This window comes from Papilio xuthus, unplaced genomic scaffold, assembly GCF_000836235.2.
Source record: "Papilio xuthus unplaced genomic scaffold, Pxut_1.1 DF828142.1, whole genome shotgun sequence".
In the NCBI taxonomy this organism is placed as follows: domain Eukaryota; kingdom Metazoa; phylum Arthropoda; class Insecta; order Lepidoptera; family Papilionidae; genus Papilio; species Papilio xuthus.
In genome coordinates, this window is record NW_013530507.1 from 5,201,412 (window position 1) to 5,222,911 (window position 21,500).

Sequence of the window (21,500 nt, forward strand, 5' to 3'; positions counted from 1 at the left end):
AGTTATGAATGAATATGATGATTCTATTCTCTTCTGAAACACAAACTATTGTACTTTTATTATTAACATCAATAACTGCATTTGTTATCTGATATTAAAAACAAAACAGTAATAATTTATTCTATACTAGTGGATCCCGCGGAATTCTGCGCTCCGACGACTTTTAATTAAAACAGATTATCTTCACGTTGGTAGAGTCGTTGGTAGAGTCATGTTGCGTATTGTAAACCCACCTCGTAAGCCTAGCTTACAGATTATTAATAAAATTTTTCAAATCTAAAAAAAAATCTCGAGAATTACCTATTTTTATGCGCATTCAAACAATATATTCAACTATAAGATATATTTCTATATATTATTTCTATAGTACAATTTGTTGATAATAAAATTTCCCAGTCCTTTGAGAGTGAGTTAAGTTCCTTTTCCTTTGAATCATAAAGGTACCGTAAAGTTTGCTAACTATCTTCCGCTCGCGAAGTATTCGCAAAGAATAATTCGAGTAAAGCGTGTGTTATGACTAGAGTTCGAAACATCGCACGTTAAATGTAGCTTTACTGGATATATGACATTAATATGTATAAATATAATACTTGTGTTTGATGAAGAAGAAATAAGAATTACACTTACGAAGTTGCCAGTCTTGTAGAAGTGGAAATGTTTGAATCCAAATAATTCCATTACTCGGCAAACAATAATAATTACATTATTTGGACGAAAAAAAATATCTCACAATAAAACTCAAAAATATCATCTTTCAAACTCATATATCAAATTTTACTTCTCACTAATATTCTAAAGGCTAATTTTAGATGGATGGAAGAATGATTGTTTGAAAGTATCCCCGGAACGGCTCAACAGATCTTGATGAAATTTGGCACACATGTAGAACATATTCAGAAAGAACACATAGGCTACTCATTAAGTTTTTTTTTAATTCCGCGCAGACGAAGTCGCTAGGCGACTGCTAGTTATCCATACATCATAAGTCGTGGCAAACCTATTCTCTTTAGCAATACACAGATTATCGCGTAATTTTTCAACCCATATGCGGACTTGATCCTTGCTCCAAAGACCTACAATTGACATAATTTTGTTTGTGATAAAAAAGTGTAAAAACTAAACAGTTTTCAGTCTCTTATTATAAGGAAATGCTTTTAATACATTAAAAAATTTAAAAGAAAGTCTAAAAAAATCTTTTAGCATTTTCAAAACACGTTGCAAATGAGCTGTAGGAAAATGCTGCGAAAATTTTAACCAGGTTACAAATTACACGCTAGCGTTTTTAAAAAATTCAAAGCAAAGGCAACGAACTGCAGAGATGCAAAGAATGCATAGTTTGTAACACATTCATAAACAATTTGGTAACTATTTTAGCAATATTTCCTTCTTTATTTATACTTATACATATTTCTTACGTTATATACTAATACAAGCTGTCGTCCGCGGCGCCGTCCGCGCGTAAAAAAACTGAGTAAGTAGCGTACGTGTTCTTTTAGACTATATTCTATAATACATCAATGCCAAATTTTAACGAGGTCCATGTAGCTGTTTTGGAGATATAATCCACAAACATCCATCCATCCATATATAGAAACTTTTTCATTTATAATATTAGTAAGATTAATAAAATGTTAATCGAATTATTATTAACTTTCTCATTTCCGTTATCTATAAGATTAATATCAGTCAGTTTTTAATGTTAATATTATACTAGAAATTTTAAGAATATATTGAATTGTTTGAAAAGAATCGCACGGCTTGAACATCGGATGGTAACGGAAATAAAAGTTAAAATTGAATTCACGATACTTTTATTTATCTTAACCGTTTTATTTAACTTTTAATACTCTGCGGAGTGCGGGGAGAATGATCCGTTTCCAGGTCAGGCACTGTTGACTTATCGGTAAACCAAATATTGTCATAACAACATACTAGGTCTTAATACCGAGAATATTCGAATACTGAATATCGACACTTACCACTTTTGCATAATCCTAACTTAATCTGCTCAGGTACTACAGCTGTACAGCTGTATTGCAGTTAAGTTTTTAAAAATATTTTTGGCTTAACTGAATTAATTGAAACACTAACTAATTGTTAATCATTATATTAAAGAGTTAAGCGACTTTTTAACATTACCTTTAAAGAAAATGCGTGAAACTTGAAACTATAATATTGTAAGCAATCAGCGAGTAACAAGTCTCAAATAGGGGTTAGATTACAAAAAAAAATGATGCTTAACAACTTAGGTTATTTTACTGAACATAATGTTTTCTCCAATGTACAATTTGAACTTCATTACAACAATACTAAAAGTCCGAAAAATCTAATAATTATTTATTCGTGTAGCAAAATATACTGTCGGCGGTATCTGGTACATTTAAAAGTTTAATTTGCTGCGAAGACACCACTTAGAATAAATTAACGACGTCCCAGTTGTCAGCTATACGAGACTAAATTCACCGCCAGCCCAGATAAAGGTACATTAAAACATAACTTATTTTATAAGTTACATGCTTCTTAGGATCCTCAAAGGAATACCGGCTTCATACAACTTACGCAATCGAGCTGTACTCAACTTTTCCTGTGAAAAATCCTGTTTTATTCGAAAAGATATGGAGCATTGAGATTATGTCCTATAATATCAATTTTACAGCGAATACAAGTCGAAAAGTATCTTGAAATGAAAATGTAGAGAAATTTAACAGATAATAAAAATTTACAAAATATTGCCACAAAAATGTTCTTCAATTTTTATTTATAGAATCTTGGACTTGATAAGATTGTATATAAATATAGAAGTGTAAACATTAATAGCATAATTGCTTGACATGTTTAAAAATCACTAATGTTTAATATAAATAACTAAACACAACATCCAATACGTAAATAAAAGGTAACAATTCAAATGTTGCTTCAAACTTTAATATTTATTTCTTAGGTAAAATTCGCCAAAAATACATCGAAAAAATTGCACAATGTTTGATATTTTCATAAAAATGTGTCGGTTAAAACCGATATAACTGGCAGACAATAAAATAGAGATGAAATGAATAAGCTATTTGGATCAAAAAGCGACCTCGTCCGCGTGGGCAGAGCTGTCTATATTTATCGAACATCGAACGCCACTTGATGTCTAATGCATTGTTATAGCTTACATCTACAAATGAATATTTATCTTACTACTTACTAATATTATAAATGCGAATGAATGGATGGATAAATATTTGATTGAAGGTATCTTCAGAACGGCTGAATGGTTGAAATTTGGCACAGATATAGAACATAGTCTGGAAGAACACATAGCATACTAACTAAGCCGGACAAAGTCACGGGCGGCAGCTAGTTCTTTTAATAAACGCCACGCGTACATGTATAAAAAGCTGTTTTTTTTTATAATAAAACGTTGCAACTGTGTGAATGTTTCATTCAATACGAGGAAAACGAGAGGAATTCACCACACGGCTATTCATAATTTTCTCCTTATTTATTTTTAGATATGTGATTGAGCTTAAACACGCGCACCGCATAAAGCTAAAACAAGCAACTTGTATCGTTGTTTACTGCGAGTATTCACTGTTTAAACATGTAACATGTTTAAAAAATTCTAGCTTGATATCTTAACTCATCTGAGAAAAAGGTTCTCTACAGACAGGCGGACGGACAACAAAGTGATCCTATATTGTGTTTTTTTTTTCCTTTCGAGGTGCGGATCCCTAAAACAGTCAACTCTTAACACTGAAAGAAATACAGACAATTATGTTGAAGTCTTATAACAGTGGTGCTTTCTTCGTAATAAATTCAGCGTGCCCTTGACCTAGAGTGGTAATCAGAGCTCTCGAAATTCCACACCATTCTGATTCATATATCTCGTTTAATAGAACTATCAAGATGTGTTTAAGTTGTATTCCAATATCTAATTCAAAACTAAATCAATGTACATAAAAAACTGAAAAATTTCCAATTGTTTTAAATGTTTTTGGACTTAAAGCTAGTATATTTTTTTACGTTAATAACTCTGCCAACGTATACGTCGGACTTTAATAACCGACGTCATTCGAATGCTTTCATGATGAAAGATGCATATCCGTTTAACGTTTAAAAATAACAATTTAAAATTATTCCATAGAACAAACGGCTTGTAAATACTCTTTTATGACTTGCAACGAAGAATATAGATTTTATTGCGAAAAATTTCCATAGTTGCCGGAAGCATGCGCGATATAACAACCGCAGGTCGGCCATCTTGGATTGTATTGTCTGAACAGGACAGCCATAAAATTGAAGACGACAATTTTAAATCTATTATAACATCTGTGATAACGGAAAGTAATAAAGGTTACAAGATTAGTACAAGATACATTTACATGTAAACATAGTAGATGAGAAAGCTAATAGTAGGTCATAACAAACATATTGTCATCCTTGCCATTATCTTTGAAATGGGATATCAATACGTTTTAAACTGAGAATTTGGTCTCAGAAATTCAAGGTTAATCTATGTAGACATGACTTATACGGATTTGACAAGCTCATGCGACTAAATAAGCGCCATGAAACGTAAAACGAGATGTTTGAATAGCTACTCCTATAATCAAGGAGTTTACTTTCCCCTTTGTTAGGCAGCGTGTACACATAGTACAAATTTTGACTACAAATAGTCAAGTAAATATTTATTTACGTGTTCCATTTAAAGATATACCTACAGCCTTTTGGCTGCCGTTGATCATAATTAAATACTTTATTATTCGTGAAATTAAACAAATGTCATATTTTAATTCCTGCTATTTAGACATCTGACAGAAAAAGACTATCCAATCTTGCTAATATTATAACCGAGAATGTTTGCATAGATGGATGTTTGTTAGCAGATATCTCCAGAAAAACTGCATGAATCTCTCTGAAATTTGGCATAGACCTAGAACATATTGTGGAAGAATACATAGGCTACTAATTAAGTCTTTTTAATACAGCGCGGGCAGAGTCACGGGCGTCAGCTAGTATTGTCATAAAACGTTCAGATCTTCAATATTGCATTTCTCTTCACCTTATTTTAATAGTCCTCGGGACGTCGTCGACGTTTAAGTTGTACTTATCCGCCTTAAATATTTTATCACGCAACTTAGATTGCTCTCATCCGGGCTAAGTGGCTCTCAGTTTACTTAACTCTTGCTGGACCCACTTGAAGACTGTATATCTTCTTTTATAAAAATAAACAATTGGTTTTTATATTCCTATGTATTTAAAGATTTATTACCAGAATTAAGCCAGGAGACGTAACTTGGTTGTTACGATAAAAACGTTAGCAGTGTATCACAAGCAAATGGTTCGAACATCGCCTGTACGAGTGTTGTACAAAAATCAAAAGCATCGTTGTACGATGTAGCGATGCACGAAACTCCTAAAAAGATACGAGCACTCACATTTTATGGTACTGTAAAACGAAAATAACAAATGAAAGCTTACAGACTTCGCGGCATATGTTCCTTTACTATTTAAAACTCATCAAAGCGATTTTATGGTACTGAATTCGAAATTTAAAATAGTGATTTTATTGGTACGTGCGCAAAATGTAGTAAACATTATCACAGTGGGCCTGGCACGAATATTTGCAACAGGCGCCATCGTATTGTCGTCAATTATGTCAAAATTAGTATGAGATTTTTGGTGTACTTTACGACCAGGGAACTGCACAAATTCTCATACAAATTTTGTCGATGGCGATACGATGGCGCTTGTCACTCGTTCATGCTTGGCCCACAGTACTTAACTTATACTTTTATTTGTACTAAACTCAAAAAGCAATATTTAAAATAAAACAGGAACAAAGTAATCAAAAAGATTTTCCTAGGTCATGCCATTCTGCCAACTACATAATTTTTCTATGCTCCACCCATTTTCATGATGAGTTAAACATTACATCTGTTGTAATTGAAAACCAAATGGAAAAGGGTCTGGACCGAGGTGTACTCAACTATCTTCTAATTGAATGTAAACTTCGATAGGACTGACACCGGTTTACAGAAATTGAAGCCTTCTGTAAACTTACAAGTTTAGGGTCTACCTACAAGGGATTCGAGGACAAGTCTTGAAATTATTCCTAAATTTACATTTAGTTAACTGTTTAGTTTTACCATGTATTTTACACGAAAGACATTAGTATTATTCAAAGAATTCTACGGTTTAACAAAGAACCTCTTAAAAACCTCGTGACTAGAATTAGTCTTTATCACTTTATTTTATAATATAAGCTTATTTAGTTTTTCAAACCACCCAAACTAAGAATTTAAAGCAATGGTTGGTTTGATCGGGACAAACTAAACCTCTGTTGAACCATCTTTATACCAATAAACGCTTTTTTATCAGTTCTGTTTTATACGTAATGTATTCTAAGGCAGCGACTATGGAGGAGTGTCGGCGCCTGGTAAAGCGGGTCACTGATACTTGATGACCACGACTAGTCTGAAAAGACTGCAATGACGAAGGAGAAGAATTCTTGCCCTTTTTAACCCAGCAAGGCTGAGTTTTATAAAACTTAATATGTAGCCTGTTTGTTCTTCCAGACTATCTTCTACATCTATGCTAAATTTCAGCGAGATGAGAGATGCGTCCACAGTATTACAGTTACGAAGTTTGAAAAACTGTCGGAGACCTTAAACCTTCCTATGAGACTAACATTTATAGATAAATAACCGATAGATGAAGTGTTTCGTATAAGTTTGACGTTTGATTGTGTGTTATTATGAATCAAAATATTAACCAGCGACAAGAGCTCACAAACTATTGTATCTATTCAAAAACGGTGAGCACAAATTGAATTCTCATTTTAAATAAATAGCATTGCATTTATCACTTTGCATGGAAATTGTTTGATTTCCGGCTTTCAATCGTTTCATATATCATCTGACACAATGTTCCACAACGGGTGTACAATCGTAGAACGAACGAGCATTTCGATTGGCGGATGGCCGCGAGAGCTTGCCATAAACGAGATGGCATTTGGAATCACGCGACCGCCGCCAAAGGCCAGCAATATCCGGCCACAGCGGCCATAACCCGGCGGGTTTATGTGACCCGGTTTCTCTGGACCTCTGATCCTTTTCGCCTTTCACTGCCACTTTGCTTGATCGCCAAAGATAAGGTGGTTTCACAATTGTTCGAGTTATAGCTCTTTTGATCTTGAACCTTTGATGTTATAATTTTGTGTTTCAAATAATATATGTATATTTAACCTGTTTTTTTATGTTACACGTAAAAAATTCGTGCTGAGATTATTATTTCCAGATTATGATAAAGATTGTTGGTAGACTTACATTTCCGAAGAAACACTGGACCGAACCTATACTTTTTTAGAGTGAGTCATGACAATACCTTTTTATATGTTTTTCCGTAGTAGAAATTCGTAATATAGCCTGCAATTTTTCATAAAATTATTTTTCCATTTATTACGTGTAAAGACAATTTTTTTCACTTTACGTCATGAATAACTATAAAAAGTATTTTTAGTAATTCAAAATATCTACCCAGATACCATCCTAATCATGACGATATTCAGAATATAAAATACACCGGTGAAAGATTTTTCAAATGTAACTAAAAACTAAAAGTAAAGTAGGTAATTTAAAAAAAACACAGAGAAAAGAATTTGGTTACGCGTCATACATGCCGATTGGTGAGTCATTATTCTCGGTACACAAATCGAATCATGAAAAAGAAAAGCTTTGCACAAATTCCTCTTAGAAATTACCACGAGCCGAGTTCATTCCACAATTTTAATTGTAAACTATATAGTTGTATCGGGTCTAGAGATGAACTATGGGCGTGTTTTATTCTTTTCTGTAAACTACCCGTCTGGATATTCCAAAACTAAATCGGTACTAGTTGTGAAACCTGATTTTTTTTAATTTTTATCTGAATACATTGATATGTTGCAAATTTGAAATAAAAAAGCTTTATACGACGCAGAAGAAAAGCAACATTATTCGTCATTCGAGGATGCAATGACCAAAATACTGACGAACGACGCAAGGTTGTCGATTATAAAATGGCCGTATCTTAACCAAATAGAGCATTATCTTGTCTCCGATACTCACGTTTGCCGGATCATGGACGTGGTCACTTTTAACAAGCGGTATGAGAACACAATTCACTGTCAGTGGGTCATCGGGTATGAGAGGTAGTGGGCTAGCACTGGCGTGTATAATTAGAGAAGCTACGGTGCTCGCGGCGCGTCGTGACGGTCCGACGGTTGGGCGGCGACTGGGCGCCCCGCCGGCGCCGTGTGCCGCCGCCCGCCCCCCGTCTTATCACAAGAATAAAATTTATTTGATGCTAGTTTCACACCAGGACAGCACCAGAGAAATAGGTTAGTAGACAGTGCAGTACTACTATTATTTTGAGGCACAATATTTTATTCAACAGTAATATTCTGTTCGTCGGTGTTTGTGTTCAAACAATGGCAGTACTGCACTGTGTATTGTTCTGCTTTCCTGTTCTACCCTCGTATGATACTTAGCATAACGAATAATCGTCTCAGCGATGGCCTCACCATTCAAATTTTGCATTTGATGATTATTTTATTGATGTTTCAAGCGTTGGTCCCTCCGGTTTATGAAATTTGTCACGTAATAAAACCTATTAATTAAACGTTGAAGTGAAATCGGATACATTTGACTAAAAGCTTGGTTAATGATGATAAGCCGATTACAGTCTTTTGATACTTTTATGGATTTGAAACTGAAATATTTGTAAATATTGTTTAAAATAGATTAAGCTCCATAGACGTCCCTTTGACCTATATATAAAATACTAGGTTTCGCCCGCGAATCAATCCGCACGGAAGGAAAAAAAATGGAAGCCTATGTGTTCTTCTAGATAATATTCTATCTTTGCCAAATTTTAACAAGATCCAAGCAGCCGTTCTGGAGATACCTTCGAACAAACATCCATCCATCCATCCATCCAAACATAGCATCGCATTTATAATATTAGTAAGAGCTGAGATATATTACTACTCCATATTAATGCGGTTAAAAAATAATTCCCTATCGTTTGAACAACATACATTAAACCGAAAAGAACGGCTACGAAAAAAGTACTCAAACGTCTACACAAACATAAGAAAATTAACTGAGCTTTGAGAATTTACAGCTTTTACAGCAGTCAATAGAGCAAAAGTCTTGGCGCTTTCAAAGACATTCAAATGAATTCCGTTGGAAAATTACATTTCCAGTTAGACTTTTAGTACATTTGCTTTAATTAAATACAGGTTAAACCTAATCAAGGCGATATTAATTATGTTATCATTTAGTGTGTAATAAATATATAAGAATCTTTATGAACACTTTATTTTCTCTTTATGTTAACTTCTAACAGAGTTATCCATGACAGTCAAATAAATTTAACCTGCTTGAAATAAAAAAATCACGTTGTATATTACCAAAAAAAAAATTGTGTTTAAAATATTGATACAACAATATTATAAAGAGGTAAAATTTTTTTGTTTTTTTTTGCATTACATAAGCTCCGAAACTACTGAGCCGATTAGAAAAATTATTTTACTGTTGGGAAGCTACATTCATTACTATATCTTTTTATAATTCCATAAAGACGAAGTTGCTATCAACTATATTTAATAAAATTAATATTGAATAAATGTATTCTTCAGATATAAAACATTTATTAAATACCGACAAACGACATTTATTTAATAATTGAAAAAAACTGTACAAAAACTTGGGCATACTCTTATTTCATTAAAAGGTTAGCTAAATTTCAATATGTCAAATAAAAGGCAAAGTAAATATATTGAGATATCGCAAACACCGTAAATCATATCAATTTATGACTAAAGGTCATCGCTCCTGCTCGCAGAGCCGGGCTCTACCTAGATAATCAGTCTTGATAACCAAATACCCACCAAGGCAATAAATTATATTTAGAACATTTTAACCATTTCCAACTATCATTTACAAAAGCAAGAGTTGTCCATCTTTGGCATCCTGTGATCTTTATTTTAAAAACTAGCTGTCGTCCGCGACTCCGTCCGCGTGGATATATAAAAAACTTAATTAGTGTAGCAGCCCACCCATCCATCCATCCAACTAAACATTCGCATTTGTAATATTAGCAAGTTAAATAAAAAGCAGCTCTTCAAGGCATGAATTCGCAAAAAAAATAGTATCCTATGTCCGTCTCCTGGCTCTAAGCTACCTCCTCACCAATTTTCAGCCATATCAGTAAAGCCGTTCTTGAGTTATAAATAGTGTAACTAATACGACTTTCTTATATATATAGATATTATCATTACAGTGTGTTATGCTTTTATTAATTCATAATGTAAACGTCTCATGTTATCATTTGGACCCCACATCATCATAAAAGGTCAGAGTGTAAGTAAAGGTGATCCTATCCCGCGACCCAGTTTGAAATTTCTAGAAGCGTACTACCATAAACCTATTTGTCAACGCCGCTTCTGATTAATGCAGATTAATGTTATTTTACCAGAATGGAAATTATATAATATAAAAATCATAATTACCTAGTAACTAAAAATAAATAAATACTTATGTTTTTGTTTAATACTACAATGCGCTAAATATACGATACCAGTCTCTCTTCAAAATATGTTACTTCTTAAAAATTTTGGTAATTTGTAAAAGTAATCCTTAATAATCTCCTCAAAAAAATTAGTTACATTAAAATACACTTTTGTCTTCTGACATAAACCATGTTGTAATGCCATCAAATGATAATCTGTATCCGTTGTTAGTTGAATATTGTTTTTTTCAATATTTTAAATTGCATATAAGTAATTAAAAGTCAACGCTTATAGGAACAATGTTTATATATCTTATATATAAAATTCATTTATCAATGATAGTAAACATACACCGACAGCGTCTCTCAGCTGGTGATCTTCTTGCGTATATCACGCATCGATGGTCGGAGACAATCGATGGCAAGGGGGAGCCCTGGCTGTTAGTTTGGACGTGGCTAAGGCCTTTGATCGGGTGTGGTGTTTGATAGAGCGAAGCAGTATTTCCAACCGGGCCACCGACTTCAGCTATATAAGGCGCAAGTTCGGCCCCACATGGAATACTGCTCGCATCTCTGGGCGGGTGCACCCCAGTACCAAGTTTTATATTCAGTAGGTCTGAGAATTGGCTACTTCTACTTTTAAATACCACGCGGACGGAGTCGCGGTCAATAAAATATAAATAGAATACATGAATCAGAGTAAAAAATGCATAGTATAATGAATTTGAATATAATTATGGGCTCATTTAATATTTTAACCTATTAACATTATTTCAAATTATTATTATTAAGCACTATTAAACATGTAAATTTATGCATATTTCCAAAAACTTTCAAGGCCTAATTTCGGTTTTTATATGACGTCTTTAAATTTTATCTAGCGAAAAGCAAAACTATAAAAATATTATAAATACAGTATTTTATAAATGATTACATTGTTTTGACGTGACGTACATTTCGACCTTCGATTGGCACCGTCAAAAAAAACAAGTGCTAATCAAGATCTGGACTGACAACTTAAGGCCAAGCAATCGAGACAAAGTTTAAACCATAGCCGGATGTAGATATGGTTGCGTCGCGGAGACCTCCGTAGTACGCAGAAAACATCTACAACAATTAATTAGTAAAAATAGCGTAAGCGGCGTATTCGTTTTTTAACCCTTTAACGGTCGTAAGGAGTGGACGGTGGAAAAATAAATTTGATAATGGTTAAGGGTATATAATAGAAGTAAAAACATATATATTATATTTCTATGGTGGGAAATATATTCCCTCTACCGGTTAGATTCTATTCTCAATTTTATTGTCTTTTCACGCGCCCGACCTAAATTTTTTTTTGTGACTGATTTGCCTTGAGAAGGCATTTACAGCTTCACCGGGCTTGAGGTGGCGCAAGCGCAGATGGCTCCCTCGACTGGCTAAGCTCGAGTGCTCCCTTAGGAACCTCGGCTAGGGCCGTTATTACTACCGAATTGGGAGGCCGCTGAGCTCTTAGGTCGCTTCGGTAGACGTTCCATGGAGTGAAGGGGCTCAAAGGCTCCCGAGAGGGGACCTCGGCTTGGGCTGTCATTCAATGCGCGTTTAGCATTCCAATTCAAGGGTGCCCGAGAGGGCCGAACATCGGCTTGATCGGTTCCTGTTGTCTGATTATTATTAATATTGATGCATCTATCATTCCTACCACTTCGGAAAGTGTTAGCGCTGGGAGAAGAAATGTCGGAAGAAACTCCAACTACGCTTCCATCGTTGACAGGTGAAAACCTGCCTGCTATGAGGCCATATCGCGAGAATGATTCCCGTAGCCGGCAGCGACTGCGGTGTGACTGCAAAGTTGTTTAACCCTAGGCTGAGCGATGGTAGTTGCATCATCTTGAAAGTCAAGGACGTGTCTAGGTCTATGATAATCATGGCGAAATTTACCGAGCGCGATTGAATTGTAGGTGACGGCACCTACAACTAGCGGATTAGGGTGCCGGTTCTATTTACTCTCTACACTAATGATATCCCGCGCGTACATGGTGATCCGGAAAATTCACTTCCACTTCCTGTACTTTTCTTATCAGAGAAAGGGTAATAAGTGAAAGGGGACTAAAATTAGGCCTTCGGTACTACAGTCATCAAACGAAACGCGGAATTTCCCCCATTTGACGCCTGTCTTCTGTGCGGACGTGGTATTCCACCGGGCGAACCGGCCATTTCGTGAGATGTTAAAGCGGGCTCTACCACTATTAATAAGATATATGTCATCGCGTTCGTTTAATTTAGGATATTTAAAAAGCTATAATTCATTCGTACAGCATTTTTATACGAGTCGTCTAGTTAAGCCTACGTAAGCCAGCCAAGCGAAATCGTCCCTTCTTAACCGACATTTTGGTACGCTAATAACTCAAAAATTCGTGTTCGTTTTTAATTTAAAAAAGGTCCATATGACAAGCACTACCTGTAACAATAAAATTCTGCAAAACGGCCGTTACTCTGTTTAATGACATAAAAATTCCTAAGATCCTGTCTATAGAAGAGTTTCAATTCCAGAAATTCGCGCAAGAATGAACTTCTTCCTCTAGTGCCTTTTCAGTCTTGAAGGTTGATCGCTAACTTGGAATATTTGTTCCTGTCAAGTGCATTCGAAACAGTTCCTCCGCTGACCTAATCCCCGTACACTAACTAATATTGCGTAGCCACGACTTTTTCCTACGTCCAGCGCGGCTATTGCCTTCAACCTTTCCCATCATTATCAGCTGAAGTAACTTATACCTGTCATGCCGCAGTGCATAGTCCAAGTTTTCCACTTTACGGTCTGCATGAATTTTCGGCTCATGGCCACGCACTGGAGCACCATCTCGGTTCAACTATGTGCACGAAATAAAAAATATATATATTTTGATACTGAAACTCAAATGTTATTTATATCTGTAGATCTTAATTTTTTTCCTCCAAGCTCGGTGTCTGTTAAGCTACAAAAATATAATACTAAAATCAGGTTATCAAGGATTTTAATTAAATTCTAGCGTCTAACATGCAATATCGTTTTGCAACATCACTTGTCGTTTAGTAAATCTTTCGTGTGGTCGTTCTGCATATATTTTATGCACAAATTGTGTTGTGATGCGTATATAATTAAAGCTAACATGAATAAAAATATGATAATAATAATTTTGTTCTTCATCTTTTGCCGAGCATCGGCAGTGATTTACCAATTAAACAGTAAGTAGATAACAAATGCATAGACAAAAATTTTTCGTATAGTATTATTTAGTTGAATACCATTTATTCCAAAAATTAAAACTTAAATAACTATAATTTTACTGATCAGATTTATGTGAAAATGTTGTCTGTCTTTAATTAATATAAGCTGTTGCGAACGACTAATCAGCATAGAATTTAAAAAATAAAAATTATTTTTCATATTAGTAGAGAAGGCGAAACAGATATTTTGGAATTGACCAGATCGTGATTAAATCCCAAAATCCCTGCTTCTCCTCTCCTACGCAAGTAACGAACATAAACACTTTTTTAATTCAATTGTCACAGATGTTTCGCTCTGGCAAAAAATATAAATGGTTTCTTTATATCTATATAACATATATAACCTATAATTTTTATTAATTGTTGTATTACATTTGTTTTTTTTTTCAGAAACAGAATATGTTAAAATGCCACCAATGTTCCATCTTGACCGATACGAGCTATGCATAGACCAAACCGGAGGAATCTATTGTATTGCGGAAATAGATTTAGTTGCAGACAGTGACAACGATCTCTTAAAAATGATACGTGTAAGATTTATTTAGGTAATAATACTAGTCAGACAACATCTAAAAAAACGGGGCGATTAGGAATTCAATAGATACGTGTACATTGCACGTATATTTATGTATATTATATCTTAATGCGAATGTTTGGGTGTTTGTTAGAAGGCATATCCAGAACGGCTACATGGATCACGCTGAAATTCGACATAAGAATACATAGGCTACTAATTAACAATTATTTTCACATAAGCGAGCGGAGTCGCGGGCGACATTTAGTATTTTTTTTTTCAAAGAGAACGAGGGATATTACGTCATGTAAACCGAAAGTACGTCTACCGCCATCGAACGCAACTGTACTTACAAATATTCCCGCAAAAAATTTATTGGCCTGTTACTTGTTCACATATAACACTACTTATCCCTAAAATAAAACCAGAGGTATTTTAAATGATTTATCAATCGTTTAAGTTGTAAATCTTACAGGAATACAGCGAGCGGAAGGAAACTCATTTCAATCATTCGCGGCTGCATTATGGTATTTGTTTGACGAAAATGTGCAAAGACTATTTAAAACCAAACACGACAAGTTCAAAAGATTTTAATTTAGTTATTGAACAATGTTTGAATACATCATTTTGGGAGCAATATAAGTTGAAAACTAGAATAAAAGAAGATACGATGTGTCATACTAAAGACCAGTATTATCCTATAGAGCCAATAGACATAGTTGTCGCAGTGATACTTTTATGTATATTAATATTAAACTTGTCTGGAAGTGTTTACCATATACTAATTGTTAAGAAGAATTATTCAGGTAAATAATTGTTAGTTACATAATTTTCGACGACGTCGTTTGTCGATTGTTTCATCATCTCCAAATTGGTCATCTCTTTAAACGATATATTTGTCTGACAGGCAATAAGTGGCTGCTATACTTTTCAATCCAACGGAACTGGTCCAAATTAATAGAAACGACTGATAACAGAAAAAATGAACGTTTAAAAGGTTTAAACGGAATGAAGTATGTATATAAATTAAAGGAATTATTAGGGGATCCAAGGGCTGGCGCGCATTTCGGCCAAAGGTTGAGCCTGGCCATCCAACGGGGAAATGCCGCCAGCCTCTTGGGAACCCTACCGTGCGACCGCAGCGATTTGGGGTCGATTTTTTATATTATTTAGTTTTATTTTTAGTTTGGTTTAGTTTTAGTATATAGTTTATAGTATTATTTTGGTAGTTTAATTAATTAGTTTTATTAAATACGCTAAGTTCATTAATTATTGTATAATAATAAGTATAGTTCATTAAGTCTATTATAATTTCATCAACTACTTAACTATAATTAAATTTAAATAAAATTATATTAATTATTACTACCATCAAAAATTATAGCTAAATAAAGCTAATTAATCATTGCCCCATTCTATGATGAATTTGAACTACAAATTTTTGTAAAAAAAAATATTTCTCACCCGACATTTCCGTACTATCTTATTTCAGTTTTATGCATATAGTTGTTTAAACTCCTTTTAATAGTAGAGCCCGCAATCAATTGTTAACAATTGTTGCTCAAATGGTCCGTCTGGCCTGTAAAATACCACGACCAGAAGAAGACAACTGGATGTAATTTGCGGAAGTAAATTAAAAGAAATAATTTTACATTATTATGAAGAAATATGTTGAAAGAAAATTTACAGCATTTTTTATAGTAGAACTTTTCTTAACTTTTCAGAGTAATTACAACAACCCTGATAGTACTTTTACACTCTCAAATTCCCTTCGCATTTTTTGTAGATAATGAGCAGTTCTTAGAAAGAGTAAGTAGATCTAAAATATTATTTGAGAGCTCCGTTTTACTAGCGATGTCAAGTTTCAGAAGTTTGAAATCGATCGCGCAAAAGCTTGGCGGCCAATGTGAAAACGCGCCCGCGACCGTATGAAGAAGCACAAAGGACTGCTTATTTGCACTGCGGGAACGTTTTTAAACAATGACATTTATGGCTCATGGACTTTTTTCTGCTTCAATAAATTAATTTTAATATGAACTATGGGATCGAGCATAATTATAATTAAGTTAAACATAATTGACCTTTTCAAAAGTTATTGCTCATTTTCTGTTATTTTTTTTTTATGTTTCAGGGCTATAGTAATATATTCTACCATTTGCTTTTTGACGGAACTGTAATAGTCCAGACATTCTTCGTAATTTCCGGATGTTTGGCATCATACAATCTCCAATTAAAATCTAAGGAAAATACAATTTGGAAAAGAATATGCAAAAGAATTTTATTAAGATGGTTAAGGTGACTTTAAAATACTTTGAAACATTTACTGACTTTTAAATCACATTTTTTTCGTTGTCCTAACGCCTAGGTGGCGCCCCTGTTTGCTTTACAGTCATTCACTATAGTAAAAAAATAGCCAATTTTTTGTTATAAATCTGTGCTGTGTGTATTTTTTCTCTTGTAGCTGTGTGGTAATAAATATAAAAAAAACACAAGTCACAACCAATGGTCTTACTATCTTACTCTAACTAGATATCTTAGTAATATTATAAATCTTATCTTACTAATATTATAAATGATGAATGCTTGGATGGATGGATGGATGGATGGATGTTTGTTTAAAGGTATCTCCAGAATGGTTCAACGAATCTCGATGGAATTCGGTATACTCGTAGATAATAATCTGGAGGAACATACAGACTACTTACTATTTTTTTTTAATACCGCGCTGATGGATTCGCTTAGTGAGTTCTGGATAAAATGTTGTATTAGAAACAGTAGGTACTAATTATATTTATCTACGTAGTAGGCTTTTCGTAAAAATGCTAATTTCAACAAAAAGCTGTTGTTTTGTACAGTTGAGAGTACAGCAAGTTAATTTATGTTGAACAGACTCACTCCAATTTACGCAATAACTTTAGCCATTACTGCGTCATGGCTAAGATTTGCGGGATCAGGACCGATGTGGCATGTGAGTAATTTATTAAGTGATAAAATAATAATTGAAAATGCTATTTAAACATTAATACAAAAACTACTGCTTCTTTACTTTTTTGAAAAATTATTTTTTTTTTAACAGAAATTTATAGGACCCGAAATTGCCGACTGCCGCCGGGACGGTTGGCAAAACATGCTCTACATAAACAACTACTTTGACAACACTCGCTGCATGGCGCATACATGGTGAGAATGACACTTATAAGAAACATATAATTTTTTTACCCTAATATAAGCCACTTTTACCTGATGCTGACAATGTCCTCCGTGACGTACTCCGCCAATAGCGAACCATTCTAACTCCATGAGTGCGGTCGTAAGTGACTGGCAAATCAAAATGAACTAGTATAGTAACGGAGCACCATTATAAACGAAGGTTAAAAGGTATTCGAGGATAGTAGATAGTTTAAAAGCATTCATAACGGTTCATATTTTATAGGTATGTGGCAGCGGATATGCAGTTGTTTGTTTTGGGAACATTTACGTTGGTACTGACAAGAAGCAATCAGAGGAGACAGGTTGTGCTCTGGTCTATGTTCGTACTTTCTCTCTTCATAGTACCGTTACATACGTATTTTCAAAATTTGTACGCTCACGTTATTATCGCGCCAGAGTAAGTGCTTTTAAAATTATAACACAATTTTACAATTTAACCTTAACCATAAAAAATTAAAGACTAAATAAAGTATATTTCATACTAGTGGTCATTAACGACTTTGTCAGCGCGGAATTAAAAAGTGTAGTCAAATCAAGAGAATAAAAATTCTGGGCTCAGGGCGCTTGAATTGACTTCTTTATAAAATCACCCAAACTAATTGTACTTAAAAGTTACCTCAAGCTTTGTAAAATTCTTTAGGGTATTCTTTATCAAAATGTTATTTTCCTCTGATGTTATTAGGAGGTTGTTAGATGACAAACATGCAAAAATTATAACGACAATTAAATAAAATTCTTTTAAAATTGTTTTACAGACTTGTAATTGAGTTTTTTGTCAAAGATTCCACGTTCAACCACTCTTACAAACGCGGCCACACAAACATGCCATGTTACATTTTAGGGCTCATTGCCGGTTTGATCGTATTTAAATTGCAGAAGAAGCAGATAAATATTGAAAAATATAAGGTAATCCAATCCATTCACCGTCATTGTGCTTCGCGCTTTCACTAGCCTACGCAACACGTCACTCGGCTTTACTGCAATTTACATATAAGCCTGGCCACTAAGGATATGTACGGAGCCGTACGAAAACAACGCTTAAACATTAAATAAATATAGTTCCCTAATATTTAAACATTCGAATTATTTTTTTTTTTACTTTAATGGGTTCCCGAAAGCCATAACCGAAGTTAAATTTAAACAACAATTTCAAAACATTCATTTCACATTCTTCTCTCAAATGTCCAGGATAAGAGCAGTCAAGCTTATTTATATTACTAGCTGTCGCCCGTGACTCCGACCGAGCGGAATTAAAAAAAACATAATTAGTAGCCTGTGTGTTCTTCCAGACTAAATTCTATATGTGTGCCAAATTTCATCAAGATCTGTTTTGCCGTTCTACAGATATCTTCAATCAAACATCCATCTAAACATTCGCATTTATAATATTTATAACATTACTTCATACAAATGTAATGATGTTACAATATTTCTTTTCCAGAAATACAAATATATGTTCTGGGCAATATGTCCTATGATGGTTATATTGATACTATGTTGCGGGTTCTTATACATGGACGGAGTAACACCTCATCTCGAAGTCAGAGCTGCTTTTTCCGGCATATACAGACCTCTCTTTGGATTTTTTATATTCTTTTTTATATTAGGGATGGTAATTAAACTCGAAAGTAAGTTTACTTCATTAATATTCAATTGCTTTAATAATAGTTTTAAAGAAATACTCTTCTACACGTTAATACGAAAAAGACAAATAAGTAGACGAGCCGTGCGAGAGGGGCGCGGCGCTGCGTGCAATGCCTTTACATTTTTCTTACACGTGTTGATAATCTTGAAATGGATAATAGAGGAACTAAATTTTAGAAGTACGGACCATTTACATCTCAAAGCTATGTAGTATACTACTTTCGAAACAGGGTATTGTAGTCAAACAATATTGTAATGTCTTTGTTGTTCTCATCATATACACTTACATTTACAATTTTTATAATCACAAGGCTTACTTATTTATATCTTTATTTACAGATGTTTATAGACCGATATTAGAATGGCGATTCTGGACGTCAATCGTTCGCTTGTCGTACGCCGTCTACATAGTGCATGTGATGTTGATACAAATTAGTGTTTACTCTAGAACTACATTAAATCATTCGACCACATACGAGGCTGTAAGTTATGCTCCTTAAAACTTTTCTTTTATATTATAAGAAAGATCAATAGCTTGTAAGAAAACAGTGGGAAGGTGGACTAAAACTGGGCCTCTGGCGAGGGCCAGTGTGAGTACACTTATTAGACGAAACGCGTTTCGGTTTCTATCACTTATAGAAATAAGAAGATAAAGATTGGAAAAAAAAGAATTCTTGATCTTAGAAAGTGACTTTTACCATATGATTCCTGCTTCCTCTCACATATGTAGCTATCAGAAAACTAAGACAGGCTTAACTTAATACTTAACTTAGACTTACATCCATTGTTCATGTAAAAACAGGATTTTCTGCTAACATCACATAAATCGGACCGCAGCAGTAACATGAAAAAATATAAATACAGTACTGCTTATGGTTTATATAAAATTATTAAAATACTATTTTCATACATGTTGCATATTTTTACGCGAGTTTAATGAATTTCAGATAAAAACATCGCTCGGAACAATCACTTTAAGCTATCTGTTTGCTATACCTTTTTGGTTATTGATCGAATCACCAATTTCGCAACTCGCTCAACATCTAACGTCTACAAGAGAAATAAAAGTTGAAAGTAAGTATCAGTGTGCCAGGACGCTGGTTAACTAGATATAACCCTGAAAGCGGTTCTCCTTTTTACAGATGTAGTTGTGATAGCTTTCAGCAGTTGGTTAATGATTAATTATTCACCACTTTATTGTGAATAAAATTTCGTATATTTTTAAACAGTTGTTTTTTTCTACACATTATATGTATACTACAAACAATCATCAGTCCATCCATCCACCCATCTAAATATCCGCATTTATAATATTAGTATGAAGTATATATAACAGTAGTATACAACAGTGGTGGCTACAACTGTATAATACCATGGCTGTGTAATACTCTTGGTCTGTCAGGAGTTGAAGCATTACTATAGTACGTGACTCAATTTGTGAGAGACTAGATGTATCCAAAGGCAGTATTGTGAGCTGATTGATAATGATAAGAATCATGAATATTAAAAAGAAGCCGCCCAATTAAATTATAACAAAAAAAAATTATATAATATAATACCAAAATTGTTTCATACATTGTCACATACATGCCAAATTTCAGTGTGATCCATGCAGCCATTCTGGAGATACCTTCTAACAAACATCTATTCATCCACCATTCAAAGATTTTCATATTTAATATTAGTGAGGTAAGTAAGTTTTAATTTATCTAGGCAATAATTTGGCTAGGTAATAAGCTAATTCTGGTATTTTTAACCTTTAATTGGAATTAACTCTAATATTAATTAGCACCTGGACTGCCAAGGCGACTCACACTTGAAGGACGAACAAATATCGGGTTTCATAAATTTAGGTTATTAACAACAATGACGTTGCCACATTCAGGCATTGAAACTTGAATATGTAAGCTTAGCCTAAAGCGTAGTTTAGTTCAATCAACGTTCATTTCCAATATTACTAACAGTTAGTTACTGTTATCAACAGTGCCAAACTTTTAAATGTAAAGTGTCAAGTGCCAAAGCTATTACTAAATATCTGAGCATATTAGCTGTAGTTCGCGTCTTCGTCCGCGCGAAATTTAACGAAAACTCAAAAAGTAGCCTAGGTGTTTTTCCAAACTATCCTCGAGCTCTACGCCAAATCACAACGAAATTTTTTAAGGCGTTTTGGAGATGCCTTTAAACAAACATCCATCCATCCATCTAAACATTCGCATTTATAATATTAGTAAGAAGTAAGATAGCAAAATTAAAAAAAAAATCTATATTTTATTATCTTTATGATCGGTTTTTGTCCAATTAATAGTATTCATTTTTATGGGACTAATTTTTGTTAATTTATGTTTAT

At 34.0% G+C, this 21,500-nt stretch overlaps 2 protein-coding genes across 4 annotated transcripts in view; one reads left to right on the forward strand and one right to left on the reverse strand.

The window, feature by feature from the left end:
• Positions 1–8,245, reverse strand: part of Ptp36E (protein tyrosine phosphatase 36E) — a 45,798-nt gene extending 37,553 nt beyond the window's left edge. For both annotated transcript variants that reach the window (XM_013307553.1, XM_013307552.1), the window contains exon 1: positions 8,094–8,245. The gene's annotated coding sequence lies outside the window, so the exon portion shown is untranslated. The remainder of the gene's footprint in view (positions 1–8,093) is intronic.
• A 5,309-nt stretch (positions 8,246–13,554) lies between these two features.
• Positions 13,555–20,379, forward strand: LOC106114534 (nose resistant to fluoxetine protein 6-like). 2 transcript variants are annotated; one of them, XM_013307782.1, is made up of 13 exons: positions 13,555–13,743; positions 14,176–14,315; positions 14,775–15,105; positions 15,207–15,312; positions 16,024–16,108; positions 16,431–16,594; positions 17,189–17,267; positions 17,376–17,479; positions 17,733–17,906; positions 18,265–18,415; positions 18,951–19,137; positions 19,493–19,635; positions 20,101–20,379. In XM_013307782.1, the coding sequence occupies exons 1-13, from the start codon at positions 13,626–13,628 to the stop codon at positions 20,260–20,262; spliced, it is 1,944 nt and encodes a 647-aa protein (XP_013163236.1). In that variant the 5' UTR covers positions 13,555–13,625; the 3' UTR covers positions 20,263–20,379. The 2 variants fall into 2 exon arrangements, with proteins under 2 accessions (XP_013163236.1, XP_013163237.1); XM_013307783.1 differs by lacking the exon at positions 13,555–13,743 and having other exon boundaries at positions 14,246–14,330.
• Positions 20,380–21,500: the final 1,121 nt, after the last annotated feature.

Bases quoted from the DNA above. Each gene is read 5' to 3' on its own strand.
- LOC106114534 (XM_013307782.1), top strand. From the start codon at position 13,626: ATGCACAAATTGTGTTGTGATGCGTATATAATTAAAGCTAACATGAAT. The intron at 14,316-14,774 runs GTAAGATTTATT...TAAATCTTACAG, and splicing joins ATCTCTTAAAAATGATACGT to GAATACAGCGAGCGGAAGGA. The intron at 15,313-16,023 runs GTATGTATATAA...TTAACTTTTCAG, and splicing joins AAAGGTTTAAACGGAATGAA to AGTAATTACAACAACCCTGA.